At 40.1% G+C, this 25,735-nt stretch overlaps 2 protein-coding genes across 7 annotated transcripts in view; one reads left to right on the top strand and one right to left on the bottom strand.

Moving 5' to 3' along the window:
- Nucleotides 1-374: 374 nt before the first annotated feature.
- LOC108988615 (F-box protein MAX2) lies at nt 375-2,963 on the top strand. Its single transcript, XM_018961928.2, has one exon. It carries the CDS (start codon nt 603-605, stop codon nt 2,742-2,744), a length of 2,142 nt encoding a protein of 713 aa, XP_018817473.1. The 5' UTR covers nt 375-602; the 3' UTR covers nt 2,745-2,963.
- A 193-nt stretch (nt 2,964-3,156) lies between these two features.
- LOC108988614 (probable serine/threonine-protein kinase SIS8) overlaps nt 3,157-25,735 on the bottom strand; it is a 44,688-nt gene continuing 22,109 nt past the window's right edge. For 3 of the 6 annotated variants that reach the window (XM_035682913.1, XM_035682919.1, XM_035682912.1), the window contains 10 exons: nt 24,063-24,158; nt 14,149-14,241; nt 12,669-12,783; nt 10,973-11,273; nt 5,662-5,785; nt 5,545-5,564; nt 5,227-5,383; nt 3,552-3,840; nt 3,366-3,438; nt 3,157-3,271 (listed from right to left, as the gene is read on the bottom strand). In XM_035682913.1, coding sequence (XP_035538806.1) covers nt 3,189-3,271; nt 3,366-3,438; nt 3,552-3,840; nt 5,227-5,383; nt 5,545-5,564; nt 5,662-5,785; nt 10,973-11,273; nt 12,669-12,783; nt 14,149-14,241; nt 24,063-24,158 — 1,351 coding nt within the window. In that variant the 3' untranslated portion in view covers nt 3,157-3,188. The remainder of the gene's footprint in view (nt 3,272-3,365; nt 3,439-3,551; nt 3,841-5,226; nt 5,384-5,544; nt 5,565-5,661; nt 5,786-10,972; nt 11,274-12,668; nt 12,784-14,148; nt 14,242-24,062; nt 24,159-25,735) is intronic. The other 3 variants (XM_035682922.1, XM_035682923.1, XM_035682927.1) reach the window with 3 other exon arrangements.

Here is a 25,735-nt window from a genome sequence, read left to right as displayed (position 1 = left end):
GTGCAATGGGTATCGGCAATGCAAACCTTCGACAATATCCCTTTAATCCAATTATCCCTTCACTTTTAAATTTTATAGAGGAAATGATCCACCATTTCCTCACGGATAATTAAGCTCCCCCAACACTGTTGTAATTGGTTTTTATTTATAATAGCAGTACTCATCTTGATAAAAAAAAAAATGAAGAACAAGAGGCTAGGGCAAAAATATGTAAAGTAAAACGAGAGAGGAAAAAAAAAATTTAACTCATTTTACTTTATTTAATTTTAATTAAATTAAATTTATTATTATTTATAATTCCTCTATTTTATCTCACTGTCCAAACATCTATAGTCGGCCATATATATTGGGGAAGACAGGTTGGTGGGCGTACTTTGCCCATTCTCTCTCCCAAATCCTAATACATAGTATTCACGTGGGTCTCCAGAGAAACACCCCCCGACACACCCTCCCTCCCTCCCCCATCTCTCTCTATCTCTCTCTCCAATCCCCAAAACCAATGTCTGTCTGGGGATCAGACCTTCTCCTTCATCATCATCGTCGTCCAAACAAAGCCTAACCAGCATCTCTAACTCCCAATACCATTGCCAAAGTCTCCGGCCATGGCCACCACCATCAACGACCTTCCCGACGCTATTCTCAGCAACATCATCGCTTTGATCTCCGACAGTCGCACCCGCAACTCCATCTCCCTCGTCTCCCACAAGTTCCTCCAACTCGAGAGGCCAACCCGCACCACCATCGTCCTCCGCGGCAACGCCCGCGACCTCTTCATGATCCCCCGCTGTTTCCGCTCCGTCACCCATCTCGACCTCTCCCTTCTCTCTCCCTGGGGTCATTCCCTTCTCTCCTCTTCATCCTCTTCCTACGATCCCCACCTTCTCGCTCACCGTCTCCGCCAAGCCTTCCCCTCCGTCACATCCCTCACCGTCTATGCCCGTTCTCCCTCCGTTCTCCAGGTCCTCCTTTCACCCCAATGGCCCGCCTTGCGCCATCTCAAGCTCGTCCGCTGGCATCAACGCCCTCATCTCCCCGTCGGGTCCGACTTCTCTCCTGTCTTTGACAAATGCCCCTCCCTTTCCACCCTGGACCTATCCGAATTCTACTACTGGTCCGAGGATCTCCCCCCAGTTCTCCGAGACTATCCGGCTATTTCGGCTTCCCTCACCAAACTCGACCTCCTCACCACGTCCTTCGCAGAGGGCTTCAAATCCCTCGAGATCCAAGACATCGCGGCTGCTTGCCCCAACCTTAAACACCTCCTCTTAGCCTGCGTGTTCGATCCGAGGTACAATGGGTTCGTCGGCGACGAGGCTTTGTTGTCGATATCCAGAAACTGCCCAAAGCTCACGCTTCTCCACCTGGCAGACACTACGTCCTTGTCGAACACCCGCGGGGACCCAAACGAAGACGGGTATAGTTCCGAGGACGCGAGAATCAGCCGTGCGACGTTAGTGGACCTCTTCTCTTGCCTGCCTCTGCTAGAGGAGCTGGTCCTGGATGTGTGCAAGAACGTGAGAGATAGTGGGTTAGCGCTGGAAGCGCTTGGCTCCAATCGTTCGAAGCTGAAGGTGCTGAAGCTGGGACAGTTTCATGGTGTGTGCATGGCGATTGGGTCGCAATTGGATGGGATTGCCTTGTGTCGAGGGCTGGAGTCGCTGTCGATAAAGAACTCGGCAGACTTGGACGATATGGGCTTGATCGAGATCGCGAGGGGGTGTGGTAAATTAACGAAGTTTGAGGTTGTTGGGTGCAAGAAGATTACTGGGAAGGGACTGAGGACTTTGGCTTCTTTGCTGCGGAAGACTTTGGTTGAGGTCGGGATTTCTGCTTGTATAAATCTCGATGCGGCGGCGTCTTTGAAAGCGCTGGAGCCAGTTCGCGATCGGATCGAGCGGCTTCACATAGATTGCGTGTGGGAAAACTTGGGAGAGGAGGATTTGGGTGGTATTGAGGAGGATACTCAGGAAGGTGTCTATGATTTCAATATCCACGAAGTGGATGAGGAGGAGTTCGAGAATGGACGGGATGAAATGGACGGGATGGGCAACAGGAAGAAATGCAAGTACTCATCGGAAGCTTCAGCCAAGGCGGATTGCTCGTATATGGCAAGCAATGGAAATGGGTTTTGGTTCAAGACCTGGGAGCGGCTTAGGTATCTGTCTCTGTGGATTGGTGTTGGCGAGCTTCTGACTCCATTGCCAATGGCGGGTCTAGAGGATTGTCCAAACTTGGAGGAGATTCGGATAAAGGTCGAGGGAGATTGCCGGGGAAGGCACAAGCCGGCGGAGCTGGCGTTTGGGCTGAGCACACTCGCAAGGTACAACCAGCTGTCGAAGATGCAGTTGGATTGCGGAGACACATTAGGTTTTGCACTGACTGCACCGTCGGGGCAAATGGACTTGAGCCTGTGGGAGAGGTTTTTCCTGAATGGAATTGGGGATTTGATGAGTCTGGAAGAGCTTGATTATTGGCCACCTCAGGACAGGGATGTTAATCAGAGGAGTCTAACACTTCCGGGAGCTGGTTTGCTTGGAGGATGTTTTGCCCTGAGGAAGCTTTTCATACACGGTACGGCTCATGAGCATTTCTTGACGTTCCTGCTAAGAATACCAAATCTGAGAGATGTGCAGCTAAGAGAGGATTACTATCCGGCACCGGAGAACGACATGAGTACAGAGATGAGGGTTGACTCTTGCAGTCGGTTTGAGGATGCATTGAACAGCCGCCCCATCCTTGATTGAAATGAGTTTTAAGAATGGATTGACAATTTGTTGATCAAGAGAGAACCAAATTGTACTGGATGTTGTAACATGTATGAGTTTCAAACCCCACGTTTTTGTTGTCATACAACTTTTGTATCTACTCTTTTTATCCGGCCATGTAACAACACTTTGGGTGCAATAACGGAGATTTGCTGTTTTCAACATATATAATAGAAATAAACCCATTTCATTCGCTGAGCAGAATCTGATCTTTTGATTTGATTGCACAAAAATGATAAAAAAAAAAAGCATGGAGAATTTTGAGCTAGTCAAAAATGAAAAATACAAAAAAAAAAAATCATGTTATCAAAGTGACTGGAAAAAACATTTACGTTTGCAACTTATGCCGGAAACACAATGTAACACCTCTACCATGTCTCTCTCTCTCTCTCTCTCTTCCTGTACACGAGCAAACAGGTTGTATCAGCAGAGCGAGTAGTCGCAGTTGGGCAAGCGGGAAAGTATTTCCTCACAACTTGGCCGCTCTTGCGGTTCCGCCCAACAATCTGCCAACAAACAGAAACACGAGCCTGTTAGGATTTAATACAAATTGAGTGGTCTTCTTTAGACAGTTCGAGTTTTTTTTTTGTCATACTGGACCTGAAATAAGCCTGCCAAGTGGACCTTCAGGGATATCCAGTCGGGAACCCTCGTTAGCAACAGAATACACAACCTGAAGACACAGTGCAAGGGGGTCCATGCCTTAATAATTCTACATGTATCTGTATATCGCGATGAAAATCACTCTAAACATAAAATGAAAAAATCATCATATAAGAAAATTACCCTCTCTGGTGGTACGCCTTCCCACGGCCTACTTAGAGTGCAGAGCTCCCACATCACCACTCCCAGGCTAAAAATATCACATTTTTCGGTGAAGGATTCGTTTCGAATAAGTTCGGGTGCCATCCATTCTGGAGTTCCTGCAGATGAAGCATCTTTCATTGGTGATTCTGTTACAATCCTTGAGAGCCCGAAATCACAGATCTTGACAGTCCAATTCTTATTCACAAGGCAGTTTGCACTCTTTATATCACGATGAACAATCTTCATCCTATGTATGCACATCAAAGCCCTACATTGACAGCAGGAAGCTCAACTCAACATGAAATCAATATTTTTCATCACTTTAAAGTCATATCTAACAAATGGAATTTTCAATTTTGATAACGATCATGGCTCCAATCATAGAAAGTGATTAAATAATAATAACAGCAGCAAGAAGTAGTTGTAATATAATGTATACATCCAGCCAACTTCACATTGTCTTGCAAGATGACAAATTTTCCAAGCTTTATTTATTTTTTATTTTTTTTTATTTTTAATGTCGAGGAACCTCTCCAAGGCAGGGCCCTACGGACCCACCCCTACAGAGTAAACCCCGGTCCCGTGCACTACACCCTCGGAAGTTATCGCCTCTCTCTGATCCCCTCTTAGCCTCGTAATGGTCTTAGTGCAATAAATACAATTTATAACAGCCAACTATCTCATGTGACGCCATCTTTGTTCCACTAGATGTAACAGTACCATCTTTCCCAAAGTTTGTCACCAACTCATCCAATTCTGTAACTACCTTCCCTTATCAGGCCACTAGTCTGTGCCATAATAAAATTATCAATTCCACCAAAGCACATTCCATAGGCTTGCTTAATGACTGACATGCAATTCCAGTGAAGCAAGGTGATCCTATAATTTTTCCTGAGGAAGTTTTTCTGCAATACATAGTTATATGCCAACCACAACAGTTTTAAAAGACCTCTGCTGCACTTTGACTTAACTCCTCCCAGCAAAATTGCATAAAGTATTTCCCTAAATTACTAACTACGAAAGAATTCTCTCCTGGACCCCTATTGTTCCATCAAAGATCTGTATCCCTCCACCCATAGTCTCTATTAGGCTTCGTTTGGGAGTTTATAGGGGAATGAATGGATGGAACAGAAAAGAATGGAAAGGAAATGAATGGAATGGAATGAGTATAAAGGATGGAAGGGAAAGAAATAGGATGAGTGTATCTTTCTTGTTTGGATGTTTTAAAAGAAGAGAATGGAAAGTAAATAACCCTGTTTGGAAGTATATAATAAAAATGAATATATTGTAACAACATTACTATTATGCCATTTTCTTAAATTCCTTTTTCATTGCCTCCGAAATTGGTAAGAATTAAGAGTTCTTTTCCATTCATTCCATTCCCTCTTAATTGAACTTCTAAACGACAGAATGCACATTCCATTCCTTCCAAATTAAACTCCCAAACAAGGAAAGAATGGAATATTCTAAAAATTTCTATTTTCCCATTCCATTCCCTCCTCCCAGACAAGCTGTTAAAGGAGGGTCATGTAAAAATTATTGATTTTGTGGACAACAAATATCGCAGCAAATGATGATAGGGCATACACTTTTGAGCATCCAGGCAGAGCAAGAGGACGGAACTTCGTTTAACTTATAGGTAGACTGAGTATACCTGCAGATATCACGCAACATTTTTAATCTCCTCCGCCAACTAAGCTTCTTCTTCTGACCGCTCAAGTGAATCAAATAATACAAGGAACCCAATTCCATGTATTCAGTAACCATTGACAACCGTGGAGGCTTCATGCATGCACCAAGAAATAAAATAACTGCAAAGCCAGCATCACTCAAGTCATCAATATTCAATACTCTTTGATACTTGCTAGTAACACCAGAGGTTTCAAACAGCCTTAAACAACACATTGAGCTAAGAAAGAACAACAACAGATGAAAAGACATATTTCAAACAATAGCAGGTGAATGAACGTACCATTAGGATGTCGAAGACGGCTGGAGAGAAACCACACATGGACACAAGCACAACAAGCACGTAAGTCAAAAAGACACAGATGAAAAGTTTGACCATAACATATCGACTAATATATACCTGAGAATGGATATCTCATTGCAGAAGTCTTCCATGTTTTCAGCAGTTAGATCTTGCTCTAGGAAAACCTTAATTGCGACCTCAGTTCCATTCCATATGCCACGAAAAACTTCTCCAAAGAAACCTAGATATGGAAAATACAACAAATCTCAACTCCATGAAGTAGGTTCAAGAAATTGGAGCAATATACGAAGTGTATTATGGTTTCATCTTTTTTCTTAACAGAACCTCCAATGCCTTGACATGCTCTTTGATACTTTTTTGTGTTACTTGCTAATATATTGGAAAATACAATTCTGGTTTCAGAACAATTAAAAGACGTGAGAAATATGGGATGCCCAACAAGCCATAAAATACCATTCCAAAGAAAGATAAGCCTTATGCAAACTTGCTGAGGCCAGCCACAAGTATTGAATCATTCCATCTTGAGGAAAGCTTTCTCGAAAGAATCTATTGGGTAAAGTTTCATTTCCAGTGGATTCTTTTTATTTATCTATTCATTTATCTTTTTATGGAAGTAAAATTCCAGTTTGACAGAAGCAGCTGATACAAATTGATAGGCTTTCTATTTTTCAATCTTCGAAAAGCAGTCCTTTGTGCTGATCCTTCACAAGCCCCATCCTCCAACACAAATGAGAGAGAGAGAGAGCTTTAACTCATTATATCCAAAACAACGGGGAAATACAGAGGTGAAATCCCAAACAAGACTCATGAGGACATTGTGTGCAGAAATGCTCCTGGTTCGTGTATAGCCTATTATAAGAGAGGTGTATGGAGTATGTGGTGCCAAGAAATTTTAGTAAAGCAAGTTCACTGAAACCAGACAAACAGCAATATATACGAAAATGGAATCTTCTATTAAACTTGGGTAACAAAATGTTAGTCAATCAATAAGGTTGACAAAAAGAGAATACAAGGATGAATATTAATAGTGGTAAGAGTGGCCTTTTTGTTTCGCAGCCCCTGGAAAGATCCTTACTTTGGACAACCTAAGAAAGAGAAATGCTACAGTGGTAAAGTGATGTATGCACAAGCGGAATAGGGAATCCATAGATTATCACTTACTCTATTGCAAGGTAGCTACCACTTTATAGCAACCTGTAACAAGTATCTTTTGATTGAGTTGGGTGATACCTAAATAGGTGGTGGAGATGTTAGCATGTTGTTTGAAAGACAGCATAGTGAGATCTTATGGAAAATTATACCAGTTTGTTTGATGTGATGTATATGGACATAAAGAAATCGCTAACATTTCAAAGGACCACAGAAGACCTTAAGACTTTCTTCTTCGACATACTCTTATCAGTTTATGGTAGCTCATCTATGCTTTCTAACTTTCTAGGATTTTCTTGCTCCTCTTCACCCTCTCTCACTAGGTGTATCTATTTTATTAACTCAGTGTATCTGATGCACGAGGATCTGAGTTTGATGATGCTAAGCTGGCAGATGATCTAACGTTAATAGCAGGACTACCTCAAGAAGGTAGATCAGGGCAAAATCGGCGGGAAAAGATGAAGACAGTTGGGTGAGAAACGGCATTCCTCGGTTGGCGAGAAAAGGGGAGTCTGTATTTAGACAGGTAGAGCTAGCTTGAGTTATGCCTACAATAGTGGTCGAACTTCTAGCATGTTGGACGAACCTAGGTGGTATTCCACAAATCTCAACTATGTGGAAAATGAATCCTACATGTATTCTTTGGTGCATTTGGCAGGAATGAAATGACCGGACATTTGAAGACAGGGAGCGTTCATTGGAGGAGATTAGATTACTTTTTGTTAAAACTTTATTTTTTTTGGGCCAAAGCGGTAGATTTCAATGGCCCCGATTTACATGATTTTCTTGTTTCTATTTATTCTTCCTGAATAGGTGTTACCTCTTGTCTAGCCACTTGTATACTTGGACTTTGCCTATTCGTATTAATATTAACATAATCGTTTACTTGCAAAAAAAAAAAAAAAAGCATTCCAATGGTCCGAGGAAGCAAAGACGAGTTTCCGACTAGTCAAGAAGAAGATGACAGAAGCACCAATTCTGGCACTCCCTGTTTTTGAAAAAATCTTCAAGGTGAACTGCGATGCTTCCAGAGTTGGTATTGGCAGTGTTCTGAGTCAAGAAGGATGACCTGTTGCATTTTTCAATGAGAAGCTATCGGAATTGAAGAAAAACTACTCCACGCATGACTTGGAATTCTACACCATTGTACAATCCCTGAAGCACTGACAACACTATTTGGTGCAAATGAGTTGATTTTGATTACTGACCATGAGGCGTTGAAGTACATCAACGGGCAACAAAAGTTGAGCAAACGACATGCCAAGTGGGTTGTCTATCTGCAGGAGTTCACATTCTAGCTGAGACACCAATTGGAGGAGCTTGAACCTGGTTGCGGATGCTTTAAGTCGACAGGTGTCACTCCTCACTACCATGAGTGCCATAATGGCGGACTTTGACACTATCAGGGATCTATATGCAGAAGATCCTTCAGGGAAGGCATGGTTTATAGAGTGAGTCATGTGTTTTGTGAAGGAAATGTTGTGGCTGTTTTTTAGCTAAGCAGCTGAGGGTGTTAACATGGACTGGATTGAAGACAGAGATCATTTGCCTAGTAAGTTGAGGGGTTTTCTTCGCATGGACAGAATGATAATTCCTTATTTGCGATTTTCGTAGTGAGGTACTTTGTTATGTTGCTCCTGTTTTTTCTTTGTTATTATTCTTATCGGCGTGAGCTAACTTTTTACCTGCAGGATTGTCTCCTCTTTTTTAGTTTTTTAAGGCTTGTTGTTGTTGATTTATTTGTGCCCCTTGGATATTTGTCTGTTGTTGCATTATTTTAGGTTTTTTGGATGTCTGGGTTTTGGTCTTTTATGATTTATCTGTAACCCATGATTTATCTGTAACCCCTAGGTGTCTACCTGTAACCACGGTTTTCCTCCACCACAAGTGAGGGCTATCAATAAACTTGGAGTACCGTCCCTCTTTTTTTGAAAAAAGAAAAAATGCAAAAGATCCTTCCTTCAGGGAAGATTTTTATGGAGGTAACTAAGGGTAAGCGGAGTGGCTTTCTTTTACACAACAGTTTTTGTTTCGTCACCTACGGTTGTGCATTCTAGACTGTTCTTTGAGAGAACACATTATATGGGAATTACATGGCGAGGGGCACTTTGCGCAAGAAAAGACTTTGGCTTTGATCGCTGCAGATTACTACTGGCCCAAATTGACCAGTGACGTGACACGTTACGTGACGAGATGTTTTGTGTGCCAGCAAGCGAAGGTGACCCTCACCAATGCTGGGCTTTACACTCCGTTACTTGTACCTAAGGGTCCATGGCTTGACATCAGCATGGATTTTGTCTTGGGTTTACCCAGAACCCAACGCACCATGGATTAATCTTCATTGTGGTTGACCAATTTTCCAATATGGCCCATTTTGTAGCTTGCAAAAAGACCATGGACGCCACACGGATTGCCCATCTTTATTTCAAGGAGATGGCTCGCTTGCATGGTGTTCCTTGGTCCATCACCTCAAACCGGGATACAAAGTTTATGAGTAATTTTTGGAAGAGTTTGCAGGAAAAAAGGGGAACGAAGCTGAACTTTAGTAGTGTCTACCACCCCCAAACAGACAGACAGATCAAGGTGGTGAATTGTAGTTTGGGCAACCTTTTGAGGAGTTTGGCCAGTACAGAGCCGAAACAGTGGGACCTCGCCTTATCTCAGGCAATGTTTGTTTACAACCAATCCCCGAACTACATAGCTAAGCCCATTTGAGGTTGTGTACAGATAGAATCTGCCAGGCATCCTTGACTTGGAAACTATTCCATGGACTAGTCGCCTAAACATTAAGGTCGAGGAGATGACAGTTCCGGACAAGCAATGCAAAGTACAAGGCTCAAGTTGACAATCAGTGTCGCCAGGTACTTTTTGATGTTGGGGATTTTGTTTGGGCTATGCCAACCCGTGATTGTTATCCTATTGGCGAGTACAATAAGTTGAAGGGTAGGAAGATTGGACCTTGTGAAGTTCTCTAGAAGATCAATGATAATACGTATAGGTTATGTCTTCCCAATCATATGAAGACTTTAGATGTGTTCAACGTCAAACACCTCAGTCCATGCTTTAACCGATGATGGCGTGAACTGGAGGGCGAGTTCTTTCCAACCTGGGGAGACTGATGCAGGAGGATTCGAGCCTATAAATGATCTGACGTTAATAGCATTGGACTATCTCGAGAAGGTAGATCAGCACAAAACTGGCCAGAAAAGCTGAAGACTCATCGGTTGGGCAAGAAACGACATTCCTCAGCTGGCAAGAAAAGGGGAGCTATATTGCGCACGTGATAGTGTTTTGGCCATAACTTTGGCTACATGTGTCAAAATCACGCATATGACCCCAATTCAGAAAGCTCTCTTCAGCGCGCACGTTATGGTCCCCGTTTCGAGCCCAAAATCAGCCATTTTCCCCTTTGAATCGTCATTTTTAGTTATTTCTTCATTTTTGGTTAATTTTCTTTTATAGTTATGTTTATTTTGAGAAATGATTTTATTCTAGATTTTCGGCTAGATTTTAGCAAGATACTTATTTTATTTTGTATTTTATTATTTGGTCATAATTGTAATTCTGCCTCTTTCCTTAACTATTTAAGCCCAGCTTGTGGGCTTCAGAAGATATATTTGATTTTTATAAGCAAACCCTAATCTCATAGTTTATCTCAGAGTTTTCTCTTTGTTTGGGTTGTTCTCAATCTCAATTTCAATCTCTAGCTTCCGTTGTTTAGCTAGCTGTCAGAATAATCCTTATTTTGCATCCGGCGTCAATACCCAAAGTATGCCTAACTCTATTTTCATCATCAATAAAATTATCTTATCTATCAAAAAAGGAAATTTATTATTATATTTCAAAATGTCAATTCCACCCCACATATATACTTCTTGGCTCTGCCACTTATACCTAGATGTGACAATGCACAAAAGATTATGAACAACTTGAAATTTCGATAGAAGTGTGTCGGGAAAGTAGAACAAGGCAAAATAACTCGTGTTAAAAGATATGATTTTTAAAATTTGGCAATGAGCAGTTGAGGACTATACTCTTCATTAGTCCTTTCCTTTTCTTGGGCAAGTAAGAAAATAGAAAGGCAACATAGTGGTGAGTGCAACCCTAGTAAAAGTACTATGAAAAACACAGTTCACATTCACTGTAGCAAAAGGCGGAAGGAGGGGGGGGGGGGGAATAAAACTGTTTTTTTTAAGAGAACATGAAACAGGAAGCATAAACTAATAATGCATAGAATGTTAAAAATAATAGTGCTTACCTATCCCAACACGCGTTCCAACAGTCAATTCGGAAAAATCAATATTCCATTCTTCGAAAGGTAAGAGAGGTTTATTTTGAAACATGGGAGAATCAAGAACTTTATTCCATGCTGAGACCAATTCATCGTTTCCACCATATTCTGGATGCTCACTTCTCTCAGAAGTTTGTCTCCTATATTCATTTGGCGATGAGGGCAACGAGACTGCCCCTTGAGAACTTATCTGATCCAGGGGAAGTGAAAATAGAGCAGACCTTTCACTAGATATGTCACGATGACCATCACGATGGAAACTAGCGACCTAAAGTAGAGTGAAAAAAGTAATTAACAACCATGCAGAGACCTAGAAAGATTATTTATTAACCACACTTCAGAATAAAAAAGCATGTGTTGATTGCAAGTCCTATAATCAAGCTGTGAATTTTAACACTGGTAATAAATAGGTTCCCAAGTAACCTGACTACTCCTATAACAGTCAGTATATGGTAGGATTGTACTAAGCATGTACAAGCTCTTTCTAATAGAAACTAAGCACACCTCTTTTCTTTTGATGAAACTTAAATTTCTAGAACAAGTGATGTACTATTCTTCCCAAAAAGATGATAAACTTGTTCTATTCTATTTTCTCATAGATCTTGTTCCCGATTCAACTGTTAACTGTTCAAGCATCAACTTTTACTTCGCATCCTAGTGAAGTCCACAGAATGACAGGAGAACAGGGGTATGTAAGGGAGATTCTTTAAGAGCAGTATCAAAGAATATTTGTAAAGTCAATGTAGACAGCTTGAGTTAAAGAATGAGGTGTGGTGACAGCAAAATGTGCAAAGAGCTATAGCAATAGTAGGGGGAAGCAAACAGAAATTATTTACGGGAGCTTGTAAAGCAAACCTTTACATGCATAATAGAAAAACCAATCTTTTGTAAAAACCAGTTCATGAGTTAGAATGAGCATAGAAAGACAAAATCTCTCAGAATTTCATACCATAAATGCCTGCCATATGTTAGCATTTTAAGACCATGCTTTGAAACAGTTTTAGAAGAGTGTATTTTTACTTTTTGCCACTTTAGCCCCCCAAAAAGAATATTTTTGTGGGTTTTTTGCCACTTCAGCACCACACAAAAAAAAAAGGAAAAAAGAGAAAAAAGAGAAAAAAATGTTCCCACCACACAAGATGAAGGGGACTCCACCACTCTGCAGTGGAGATTCTCCCATTCCACCTCACAAGGTGGACTGCAAGGTTCCTGGGGGGCATGAGGGCTTTTTTTTTTTTTTTTTGCCTTCTCATTTGTGATTTTAATTGTTTTTTGGTTTTGGTACAGCACAGTTAGAACAAAGGACGTTAATACATTGACCACCTCAAATTTAAAAAAAAAAAAAGAAAAAAGAAAAAAAAGAAAAGAAAAAAAGAAAGAAGAAAAGGAAAGAGGACAGTGATAAATACAATACCAAACAATAACAGGTGACAAACAAGCCCAAAATTAAATAACATAAAAATTTCTCTCCGAGATAATACATACAGCCCATCTCATAAAAAAGTATGGCTTATGGCACTCTTATATACCATAAATGGAAGATCATAGCCATCTATCTTATGGTCTAAACATGATATTATTGTTATAAGAATCATGACTGATGCTAATGAAGAAAACAATGTTACGTACAAATATGGTCCTCTGTTCATGAACCAAGACATACATTTTTCAGAAGATCTGAATTTCTGTCACTTGAAGAAGGGGAGAATGACTTGTCATCGCCTTGCTCTCTCAAGAGACGATTTTGCTTCAATGTTTCATTCATTGCACGTACAGCCCTGAGGATTTAATTGGATACCAAGTTATTTCATCACATAGAACAAATTCGTATTATCCAAAAGTTCAAAAAAAAAAAAAATGGCATACGCTTATTCAAATAAAAGCCATGCCTTATCCAAAAATAGGATTAGCGAAGCACTTGACTACTATAGAACAACCTAGGTGGTGAAGTGCCCAAGTTGATATGCCAATTTCTTGAAAACCAAATAGAGCTAAACAGCTCAACTTGTCCACACATTATAAAAACAAATTATTGTTGAGTTTGATGTTTCACACAAGTGCACAGCATCCAACCTGCTGCACCAAAAATGATAACACAGATTTAATGAAAAGCAAAGTTATAGAAAACCGTTCTTTCAGCCTGTAAACTGCCTCAACATGAGTGAATACTGAAGCAGGAAAATACATATCCTTAACACATGCATTATCTGACTTCAATGGTCACAAAGTAAGAGATTTTAGATATATATATATATATATATTTTTTTTTTTTAAAACTCAGCTTAACGTATTTTCTTCTCCTCCCTAATCGAGCAAATTCTCTTGTATATGCCACTTTGCACTTTTAATAAAATCAATTTGCCAAAAACAAAAAACTCATTGTCATTAGTCCAAAGACAAAGCACTTGCATGAACTCTGGGCTTCTTCCTACATGTGTTGGCGTTTTACTCTTAAATGGCCTTTTCATGAAAAGGAAAAATATATAGAAAGAGATTATTGTATAATCAAACAATACAAAAGGCCTCAGATTTTCTCAACTTTTTCCTGTACCTTATTTTCTTGCATTGTTGCCATGCTGTCAATTTTACGTAGTAGAATAAAAAAAGACAGTATCAAGATAGTATTTGATGTTCTATCTTTTTTTTTTTTTTTGAGATCAAATAAAATAACATTCACTTATCAAAAATGCATTCTATATTTCTAAGTATCCAAAATAGCTTTAACACTCCCTTTCTTTCTATTCCTACTTTAAAGTAACCAATAATGGCAAGAGTGAGAGGTTCAGAATTTGATAAATCTCAAAAACATGCAGCACAATCTTTCCTCTTACTTCATACTAATGCTATGGACTTCATAAAGATGTAATTGACTAGAGAAAAATCTGATTTAGGAAGAAAAGAATGAAAAACGACCAAGAAATAAACAAAAATAAATAATCAAATTGCTTAGTCTATGCAACCCCAAAACTTTTGCAAATGACACTAAAATATAAAATTTTATAATAGAGTTCTCTTTATATAATTTTTCTGACCCTTGATACCAAATGGGCCATGTATCAATGAGCAAACACATCAGTAATAAACATAAGGTCAGCTCAAGTGAGCAACCATTCTTTTCGAACAATGATGAAACAAACATCAACCTTACGATATCATCACCAATCTCTGGAGTAATGCTAATACTTCTTCTTCTTATCCTACGAGTTTCTGATGTTGACGCACCATCTGACCTGTAGCTTAATAGGAAGATAGGATATATGAACAGTTATTAGTCCACAATTGTACACAAACAAGATGCAAATGTAACTCATCAATTTATGCCCCTATAATCCTCATAAACAATTTAGAAACATAAAAAATAATATTAAAAGAGCTTTGCTTCAGAGTCAGAAAAAAGTAACATAAGTATACACTTGCACTCATAGACGACGGTATAAACTATAAAAGAAAATCTACCCAGATACAGACAAGTGATCTCAACAATAGCATTCACAAGTCCACACTTTTGACTCCATTAGGTAAGAATAATCAAGTAATATATTAATTAAAAGGTAGATAAGTAATAATCATTTCATTAACAACGCAATAGAGTTGCTTTAAGTCAAGATGCAGAAAGCTATTTCTAGCATATGTTAAATACAACCATACATTTTCTATAGTGGAAGTCACACAACCGATATCCTGTTTCCAAAGGTATAAGCGTTTGGTTTAAACTTTATTTTCTTTCCCCTTTTAGAGATATGTACTATTATCACAAAGGATGTTCCAAAGCGAAGGAAAATCATAACAAGAAACTGATTCCCAATTCCATGAAGGAACATTGCAACAATGTGTGCTTTTAATTTTCTTTTAACATAATCAAATCTCACAATTGCAGGATGCATGAGAAATCAGGACTTCATATTATTCTATAATGCTACAAAACAACTAGAGATTGGCCAAAATGTAATTGCACCAAAGGTAGAGTCTAATACAAAAGAGAATTTTCCCAAATTAATAGCTTTACCACATCTCTTAGGAAAAGAAAAGTTCAGTACTGACCCTCCCTATACTTGGAATCTACCTTAAGTCACAATCAGAAAGTTTAACTACAGATTTACAGGTACCAAAAATCAGGAATCATCCAGTTCAGATTCACTGAGAAGTTTTCCTCATATTATACTTCCTAAATCCAATTAATATAGATTTAGCCAAGGACCTTTACAGTGCATTTGCCTCCTCGTTTAGAGGGAAAAGACTAGGGTTCAGACAGGGACTTGCACCCCCAATGAAGATTTAGCTTAAAAAAAGTATTCTCAACTGTCTCAGGCACAGTAATAACACTTCCAACTAAACTTAAAATATTTAGATTTAGTGATAACACATTCACAATGCACAGTGTGGGGAATCCCAAAGGACCAAAACCACTCAGTCAACCTCAAAATCAAATCTTACATAAGATTATCTTTTAGTGTGTCTCATTGAAATGGGACAGAAACTTAATCCAGCTTACATCTTTCTCAATGTTTTTGGACTTAATGATTACCTATTATATATTTCAAGATGGGGGAATACCATGGGTTTCTCAAAACAAATACTAGAGAAGTCCAAGATCTTTGAGATTCCGGTGGTAGAGTTATTTCGATTTGCATAGTATAGAGAAGCAAAGAGGTGACGAAAGAATTGGTTCTTGGAGTTCTAATTGCGAAGTGGTTGAAGAACACTCTAGAAGAGTGTATTTCCTTGGCAGAATGGAAGGGTTTTTATGCAACATCCCGCGCTGGTAGTAGTGCTTCGATGCCTAGAAGTACTCAAAGTCTTATGGAAGATATGTGGCAGTAGGAAGGGTGGTGGGAGAAGAGGCTTCATTGTTATCCCCGAAGAAGCGGAGGGCAGGGGATGGAAGAGTTAGCATCAAAGCTCCAAAAGGCATGCTTCAGCATAGCAAATGGAGGCAAATGTGACAAAACAAATCGAGAATTGCAAACAGATGAAGTTGGGCTTTGAGAATGAAGTCGCAGTCATACATGGAGGCACTATTATCTTCGAACAAGCTTCAGCCATTAGAGATGTTTATAACAGTAGGAAGGAGATGTCGGTGAGGGTTGGCTCAGGAGTTGAAGGGGCATCATAGCAGAGAGACAAGTGGAAAAGGCATTGGTCTTGGTGGTATGCTCCCTCCAAGTCTAATGTTTAAATCCTCTTGGGTGCAAACAATTTCTACTGGCCATCAGACTGGGGAACTTCCCCTGGAATTACCAGAGATGCACTTGTGGGAAACTCTTTGTTGAGAGCCTGTGCAATGGTGTCTTGTACACTTGAAACTTGGAAGTGTAAAATTGCAACTGCTGAACATAAGGCAAGCGGAGTAAAAGAATCTTTATTGGGCAATCAACTACGATACTAAGGGAGCTAGCTCAAGTCGAGGGAGGACTTTGTGAAGACGTTCTCGTAGTGGGATGTAAGGGATGGGGTCGGGGAGGTGTATCGATAGTTTTCCAATTCGGGCTTGCTGTATTTTGGGTAGGTTTTCATGGGCTTTTGGGTCATTAGGGGCTTTCTTGTATGGGCCAAGTATTTTTCTTGTATACGTCCAGTGTACTTGGTTACTCCTATTAATATATATATATATAATATTATTACTTATAAAAAAAAACATTAGGCAAGCAGTCAATGGGTTATTACAAAAGGTGGAATCGTATTTGGGCTCGGGTTTGAAGGAAAAGGGTTTTGGTTCAAAGGTGGGTACGGAAATGAAATATGGCCCCGCGAAACAAAGGCTCGCCTAGGTGCAAAAATTCTCTTGGGCTAAGAAAGGAAAGATGAAAGCTCAGCCCAAAGACCTTCATCCATTTGGCAGGTCAAGAAAGTTGGGTCTGTCTCGTTTGAAACAGACTTCACCTCTGGAACTGCTATTCAACTACTAGTGTCGTCGATCCACCTACCAAAAGTTACACATAAACCATTGCCGAAAGTCAACAACCTAGGGGTTGGGTCTCAGCCGATGGGGTGTTGACCTCTACTCCAACGGCAGTGGAAGAAGCCAAGGAATAGGACTGTGAATGTGAAAAATGCTATCGGGCAACCAAAGTCAGGGAGAATGAGGAAGAGAGCCTCACAGCGACTTCTTTGGAAGTGGCTAAGATCACTACAGACGTTGAGATGGTGGAAAATGGTGAAGACAAGGAATGGGGTGGCGCAACATGGGAAGGGATAGGGACAGAACACACCACAACTCTTGTTGGGTATACTCTTTGAGAGTTTAAGGCTAACAAGGAGATAGGGGAGCCCATTTCAATGCCTGATGTGGCATTGAAAGAGACCGAAGCTCAGAGCTCAGATGGATAGTGATGCATTAATGTGGGGGGCCTGTGCCACTACCAGTGAATACAACATTAGGCAGGCATTGGAGTGGGTATTAAAAAAAGCCATGGGGCCCAAAGGTGAGTAGGGCTCTCATGTGAGGGTTCCGAAGATCAATTTACAGCTCTTCTTATGGCCATTGAAGTTGGAGAGTCCCTATTGTACTCAACCCCTGATTTTACCTCAACCAAGAAAAGGGAGAGAGCTGAAAGGGCTTACTTAGTCGGTGAACTACAAAACAAGAGAAAGGAGCATTAGTCGGGAAAGAAGGTGGTTTTGTGAAGTTCAAAATCGTCTCATGGAATGTACGGAGGCTGAACGTATTTCCTTAAGAATTATAAGGAGATTGTGGGTTGTCACCAAGTGGGCTGGCAATACTTTCCTTTCCATTAGGGATCCAGGGGGCATCTTGATGACATGGGACAAATGGGTGGGGAAAAGATGGAAGATTGCTTGGGGAAATTGACGATGGCTTGCCCATTCAAGAATATTGAGGATGGGTATCAGTAGGCCTTTGCAGCTGTTTGTGGTCCTAATCTTGATAAAGCAAGAAGGTTATTATGGGATGAATTGGAAGGGCTATGAAGCATATGGGATTTACCTTGGTGCATTTGTCACGATTTTCGAGTGAATGATTGGGTGTTCGGAAATGGCAGACTTCCTTGACTTCATCTCTGAGCAAGATTTCCTCTTGCAAGTGACACCTTCACTCGGTCAAGTCATCGAGAGCACCCTTATTAATTGAGGATCAATAGATTTTTGGCATCCTCTAATTGGGAAGCTCACTATCCGGACCTAAATAAAAGAAGACTCCCCAGGTTGTGTTCAAATCACTTTCCCACCCTCCTTAATTGTAGAGGCATTCAAGTAGGCCAAAGGTACTTTAAATTTGAGAATATGTGGTTTTAATCAAAGGGCTTTATTGACAGAGTCAGGCATTGGTAGTCTTCCTATCAATTCCAAGGAAACCCAAGCTATAGCATGGCATGCAAGCTGAAGGCATTGAAGAAAGACTTGAAGGCTTGGAATGAGTAGGTGTTTGGAAATGTATAATTCCCTTAGAATTCTCTCTTGGAAGAGCTCAAGGGATTGGAGTGTGTGGAGGAGGAGAGGGGCTAGTCCAAAGTGGAGAGGGCTCATAAAATCCAAGTGACCTCGAAACTTGGAAAGGTTCCTTTACTAGAAGAATGATCTTGGAGAAAAAAATCGAGAGCCTTACAATTGAAGGAGGGGGACAAATGCACGAAAGTTCTTCCATTGGATGGTTAACTTGCATTGGAGAAACAATGCTATAGAAACGTTGATGGAGGATGCAGTGACTACCACAAATCATCCCGAGAGCACAGGTCACATAGTTAACTACTATGAGAAGTTTCTTTAAGAAGAAACCTCTTGGAGACTGAATTTAGATGGACGATCTCAATTCACAAGAAGCAAGGTGGCTCAAGAGGCCTTTCGAAGAGGTGGAGATTCAAAAAGTGTCAAAAAGTATGGTAGGTGACAAAGCTCCCAGATGGCTTCAAGTTTTTACCCATAACTTGTCTCTATAGTCTATGGCTTCTTTCAAACATGTTGGGAAGTGATAAAAAATGTCTTCCATGAAAATGGAAAACTTGAAAAAAAAAAAAAAAAATTAATGCAACCTTCATTGCTCTCATTAAAAGAAAACGTGCGGTAAAGGTAAAAGATTACCGTCCCATTAGCGCTTGGTGAGTGGATGTATTGAATCATCTCAAAAGTCTTGGTGAATAGATAGAGCCTGGTTGTGAAGAAGAATATATGTGAAGAAGAATGTATCAAAGTCCCAAAATGCCTTTGTAAGGGTAGACAAATTCTGAACCTGGCGCTTATTGCTAATGAATGCTTGGATAGTATACGTAAGTCAGGAGAGTCAAGGCTTCTATGCAAGCCTATGATCGAGTCAATAGGAGATTCTTGCCTAATATGCTTGAAAGATGTGGTTTTGGTGTGAAATGGTGTTCATATATCAAACTTTGAATATTTACCTCATGCTTCTCTATTTATGTGAATGAGATGTATTTTTGGATTTTTTCCGTCATTGCTTTTCTCTCCATACACCTTCTTTCATTTCCTTGGTACTTGTGATCAATACTCCATGGATGGGATTTCCTTCACAATTAGCATTATTTTGGAAGATATTACGAGGTGTACTTGTTAAGGATGGGGTACACGAGGGCAGTTCTTATAGAGACAAAGTTAATCGAGATTTCGCATACTGGAAGTCGAACATTTCGCATCATAGAGAGGGGAAGGAAGGTGACTAAAGAGTTGGTATTAAGCTCTACAACAGTGTCCTGGGTTGTGCAGACTTTGGAGGAATGTTCTCAAGCAGACGATAATAAGGAGTTCATCAAAACCTTCAGCTTCGGTAGCAGTACTTATATTGCTCAACGGTCCTCTAATGCTTATGGAAGGCATATGACCATATTAGAGTATAGAGGTGGTGGCAGGAGAAGCATAGTCATCATCCCTAACGAAGTGGAAGGTCAAGGTTGGAGAAAGATGGGTGTGGAGCTCCGTGAGATGTGTGGGTAAAGTTGTTGGGAAGAAATATGAGAGTATTGTGTCTTTGTAGAAAGCCACATGAGGTGTAATGCTGCCAAGACATATGCAGAGGCCGTCGTGGGTTCTGTTCCAGCCATAAGAGGTGGCGTCAATAGAACAGAGGCAATACCGAGAAGAGCAGCGTCGAACCAAACACTAGAGGGCAATATTGGGATATTGAAGGAGAAAGAAGTTACCGTTAGAGAGAAGGGTAGAGGGCAGAGGACTGCTGCGCCACCAGCCAGAAGTGTTTATGCCAAAAGGGATGGTGGCTCTCTGTTCAAGGGACGTGGTGTAGAGAAGACTTTCATACTTGGCATAAAGGAGGAACAGATAGGCTTAAGGGAGAGGCTCACAGATTTAATAAATAAAATTGACAAAGATATGGGCCTGGGCCAGGGTTCTAAAGTGACCCAATTTGTCTCTGTCACAGGGTTTACACGTGGGCTTGGGGGAAACAAAAAAGACTTGGGCCAAGAAGGGTAAACAGAAGGCCCACAAACCCACAAGGCATTAGGCCCGACAATGGAGGGTCAAGCATGTGGATTGATCCACCTTCGAACTTGGGTCGACCTTTGGAGCTGCTCAACATTCATCGGGGGCTGTTAATCACCAGACGGGGGGCACCACAGAACCGACCGATGGAGGAAAGCGAGCCAATGGCCGGTACCCCAGCCGAGAGGGGTCCAATTGACATGGGGCTGGTTTTTGACACAGAAAAAGTCGGTCGTACTGTCCAAACCGACGGGAACACTTCTGTTTTACCCCTAGAGAGTGTCATCATTGGAAATGGGTGAGCTTTTGAGCCTAGGAAATTACCTAACAGAGGAGTGGGATTGTGAAGAGGATACAGAGGTTACAAGAACCTCAAACACCACAATGGTTGTGTTTCAGACGATTGGGACTGAGGGAGGAGAGTATTGGAGGAGGTTAGGCCTGACCTCACACAGTGTGGGTGTGGTAACAGCAAGCCCATCTACGTGTGAAGATGCTTGTTGGGAACAACCAACTCCTTTGGTTTCCCTACATCCAAGTAAAAACAGCAACATCCAGGCTTCAAATTGGGTTCTACACAAGGCAAAGGAGATTCAGCAGTGTGTGGAGATTTTGTGTGATGGTTTCAAGGACCAGTTCATAGCTCTCCTTACAGCTATAGAGGCTGAAAAGACTCATTCTGCATCACCCGGGGAGCTCACATGAAGAGAGCAAGAGAGTTAAAAAGATTTGACTGGACAGTAAATAATAGAGCAAGAGAAAAAAACTCCAACCGTGGAAGATCGAAGGGAAGGGCAGTGGAGGTGGTTTTATGAAACCAAAACTTGTTTCTGGGAACACGAGGGGGCTGAATGAGAAGGAAAAACGCCTCAAAGTCAAAAATCAGCTTCGTAAATGGAAGGTAGACATTGTATGTTTGCAAGAAATGAAATTGGCATTTATCCCCCTTCGCATTATTAGGAATCTGTGGGGTTGTTATCAAGTGGGGCGGCATTATTTACCATCCAATGGAGCGTCAAGAGGCATCTTAGTGATGTGGGATAAAAGAGTGGTAGAAAAGATAGATGATTGCTTGGGGGACTTTATGGTAGCTTGCTCGTTTAAGAATGTCATGGATGGATATCAATGGGCTTTTGCAGGAGTTTATGGACCTAATCTAGATCGCAAAGAAGCTTATTATGGGATGAGCTGGCTGGTCTAAGCAGCATATAGGACCTAACATGGTGTATTGGTGGCGATTTCAACGTCACTCGATTCTCGAGTGAAAGATCGGATGGTTCTAGCTTTAACCCACCAATGGTAGACTTCTCTAACTTCATCTCTAAATAAAATTTATTAGATATTCCTCTTGCAAGCAGTTCATTCACTTGGTCAAGCAACTGAGAACACCCTTCTTGGTCAAGGCTTGATAGATTTTTAATTTCACTGGATTGGGAGGCAACTATCCGGACCTTCTTCAAAAGAAACTCCCCTTTCCCATCCTCCTGGATTGTGGAGGTCTTCATAGAGGCCCAAGGTACTTCAAGTTTGAGAACATGTGGTTGAAGTTAGAGGGATTTCTTGACAGAGTCCAAAAATGGTGGTCTTCTTACCATTTATATGGAAATCCCAACTATATCTTGGCTTGCAAATTGAAGTCCCTGAAGAAAGGTTTGAAGGTGTGGAATGAACAAGTGTTTGGTGATGTGGAAGGATAAAAAAATACTCTTTTGGAGGAACTCAAGAGATGGGAGGGAGTGGAAGAGGAGTGGGTACTATTTGAAGCTGAGGGCTCGTAAAACCCTAGCGACTGTGGATATTGAACGGGTTTCTATTTTGGAAGAAATATCTTGGAGACAAAAATCACAAGCATTATGGTTGAAGGAAGGGGATAGATGCATCAAGTTTTTCCATCGGGTGGCTGACTCACATAGGAGAAACAATGCTATAAAGATGTTGATAGATGGGGTGGCTTCCTCCAACCAAATCAAGGTCACAAATTACATTGTCACTTACTATGAGAGTGTGCTTTCGGAAAAATTCTCTTGGAGACGAGACTAGATTGGGATTGCTTTTGATGTTCTTGATTCACAGGAAATGGAACTCGAAAGAACGTTTGAAAAGTTAGAGGTCAGGCAAGTTTTAAAATGCATGGCAGGTGACAAAGCTCTAGAACCAAATGGATTTTCTATGGCTTTTTTTCAAACATGTTGGGAACTGCTCAAAGAAGATATCATGGGTGTCTTCCATGAATTCCATGAGAATGGAAGGTTTGAAAAAAGCCTAAATGCAACTTTTATAGCGCTCATTCCTAAAAAGCCTAGCGTTGTAGAGGTAAAAGATTATCATCCCATCAACTTGCTGGGCGGGTTATACAAAATTCTGTCCAAAGTATTGGCGAATCGGTTGAGCAAAGTGTTGGAGAAATAATATCAAAGCCTCAAAATGCTTTTGTTAAAGGTAGGCAAATTCTCAATTTAGTACTTATTGCAACGAATGTCTGGATAGTCAAATCAAGTTAGGAGAACCAGGCTTTTGTGCAAGCTGAATATGGAAAAAGCCTATGATCATGTCAATTGGAGATTTTTACTTTATATGCTCGAGAGATGTGGCTTTGGTATGAAGTGGCATACATGGATCCATCATTGTATCTCTACGCCTTGTTTCTCTATATTGGTGAATGGCACGCCAAAAGGCTTCTTTAAAAGCTCATAAGGATTGAGACAAACTGACCCTCTATCATTGTATCTCTACGCCTTGTTTCATATCTGGATTCTTAGTGGGGGAGGCAATCACTAGTCCACTCAACATATCTCATTTCTTATTCGCCGATGATACCTTAATCTTATGTGGGGCCAGACATGATCAAATTGACATGATCAAATTCAAGCCTTGAGGGCTCTCCTATTATGCTTTGAAGCTGTATCGGGGTTGAAGGTGAACTTGGCTAAGTCAAAAGTAGTGTCAATGGGGAATGTTCCTAATGTGGAGAGTATGGCGTCCATTTTGGGGTGTAAGATATCTCAACTGCCCATGAAATATCATGGCCTCTCGTTGGGTGCTACGTTCAAATCAAAATCTATTTGGGACGATGTAAGTATCTCAACTGCCCATAATGCAAGCCCATTCCTGTGAAAGAGCATTTGGAAGACAAAGGCTCCCTTAAGAGCAATCTTCTTTGAATGGATTGCATCCTTAGAGATGATCCTTACATTAGGCAACTTAAGGAACTGCCAAATCATTGTCATGGATTTGTGTTTCATGTCCAATAAAAGTGGGGAGCCCGTTATCATCGACTACTTCACTATAAGATTGCCATGACCTTATGGAATGAATTCTTTGCCAAGGTGGGATGAGCTTAAGTGATGCCAAGAAGGGCAATTGATCGCCTAGCATCATGGAGAGGCCTTCAAGGCAATTCACAGGTTGTAGCAATCTAGAAGATGAGCTTAGAAGCTTTGAAGATCATGAGCAGTCCATGGATGAGCTTAGAACTTTCTTTTTTAATACTTTACTCCATTTGGGCTCTTATCTACTCTTATTATCAATAAAATTATGTTTACCAATGAAAAAAAATGTCTTAGTAATAACATTTCCAATACCCAAGAAATTCATTAGAGGAATTACCAGTGATCCTTATTCATATGATAAAATGAGATCATAGAGAGGTAAGAACCTTGATGAAGCCATGTCATCAGCATAATCTCTAAATAATTTTCTATCACCACTAAGCATAGACCGTCCACGTGCTCGAAATGAAGGATGCTCGGGACTGCAAACCAAAAGCATTTGAAATATATAGAAACATACAAAATTTGTTATTAGTATATTCATTTTTATTAAGCATATTTATAATATGTTCATACACATAAATATCTAAATATATAAACTCATACACTGCAAATACCAAACATTAACTTTTCACATTAGCTAAAAAGTAGACCTTCTGGACCACCTACATATGCCTGAGCAATAATTTCACATAACAACCAGCAGATCATGTGGAGAACCTAAGGAGAAAAAAATTGGAGAGTGTCTGGGTTTGTCTGCATTTGCATGCATGCTAGCACTTGGGCGCGAGAACTTCCATAGGTGTCTGTGTAAGCATGTGACATTTTGCAGGAAAAATAAAGCTGACTCTTGACAATCAAGAACAACAACCTATAACCCAGACAGACTTATACCCAGACAGACTTATATTTTCCTTTAAAAATTAAAAAATTAAAAAAAATTAAAAAGGAAATTAAAAATTTTAGGTGGTGAACAGAATTTACAAGACCAAGAATCCAGAAATTAAACTAATCCAACTTCAACCAAAATTACGACCACATATATGAGAATACAATTTTTCAACTTTGACCCTTGCAAGTTTGAGAAGTAACTTGTGAATATTATTCTTGTACTTCAACCATCTAGTAAAGTAATCGAAAATCTATCCATGTGCTACAAAGGGCAAAATACATGATTAACTTCTGGATTACTCTAATATCCAACCACATTCTGTATGAGTATAAAAAGATTCCACCTAATTTTTGTAGGACTACCACAAAAATCTTTCGGCCCCGTTTGGATTGAGAGACAAGATGAGATGGTTTTAGATGAGTTGAATAAAATATTGTTAGAATATTATTTTTTAATATTATTATTGTTTTGGGATTTGAAAAAGTTGATTTGTTTATTATATTTTGTGTGAAAATTTGAAAAAGTTGTAATGATGAGATAAGTTGAAATCACTTCTCAATCCAAATGGGGCATTCAAGAGTAGCATATTTATTTTTCGACAACTGCAAGTTTGAGATGTAATTTGGTGAATGTTATTATTGTATATCATTTATCTAGTCAAGAATTGAAAACTGATCCATGCCTTAGAAAAGGAAAATACATTAATTACTTCTGGAGCACCCTAATATCCACCTAGATTCTGTAAGAGTAACAAAAAACTCCACCTGATTTTTGTCATACGCACAAAAATTCTTTTAAGATGATGTATTTATTTTTATCCCTTAAGAATAAATAGCTGATGAGGCCAACTCCAACTAACACGATGATCCATCAGCTCCACAGCCACTGGGCTATCCCTCAAAAGGTGGTTAACTGACTAATTATCCCGTGGAATGACCACACCGGTTAATATATATATATATATAAATATATATATTATATATGTTCCCTCTTAATCAAATTCTTACTGGTCAAACACTTTTCTGATGCACTCAGGAAAATAGAGATGTTTAATGTCAAGATACGCTCCAATCAAGTTCATCATCCCCTGTCCTTGCACTCTAACTTCACACAGCTTTGCTAAGAACTCAATCATCAACAAAGGATATTGGACTTTTGCACACAAAA

Source organism: Juglans regia, chromosome 1 (genome assembly GCF_001411555.2).
Source record: "Juglans regia cultivar Chandler chromosome 1, Walnut 2.0, whole genome shotgun sequence".
In the NCBI taxonomy this organism is placed as follows: domain Eukaryota; kingdom Viridiplantae; phylum Streptophyta; class Magnoliopsida; order Fagales; family Juglandaceae; genus Juglans; species Juglans regia.
Note: the sequence above shows the minus strand (reverse complement) of the source record. Positions and strands in the feature narration are given on the sequence as shown.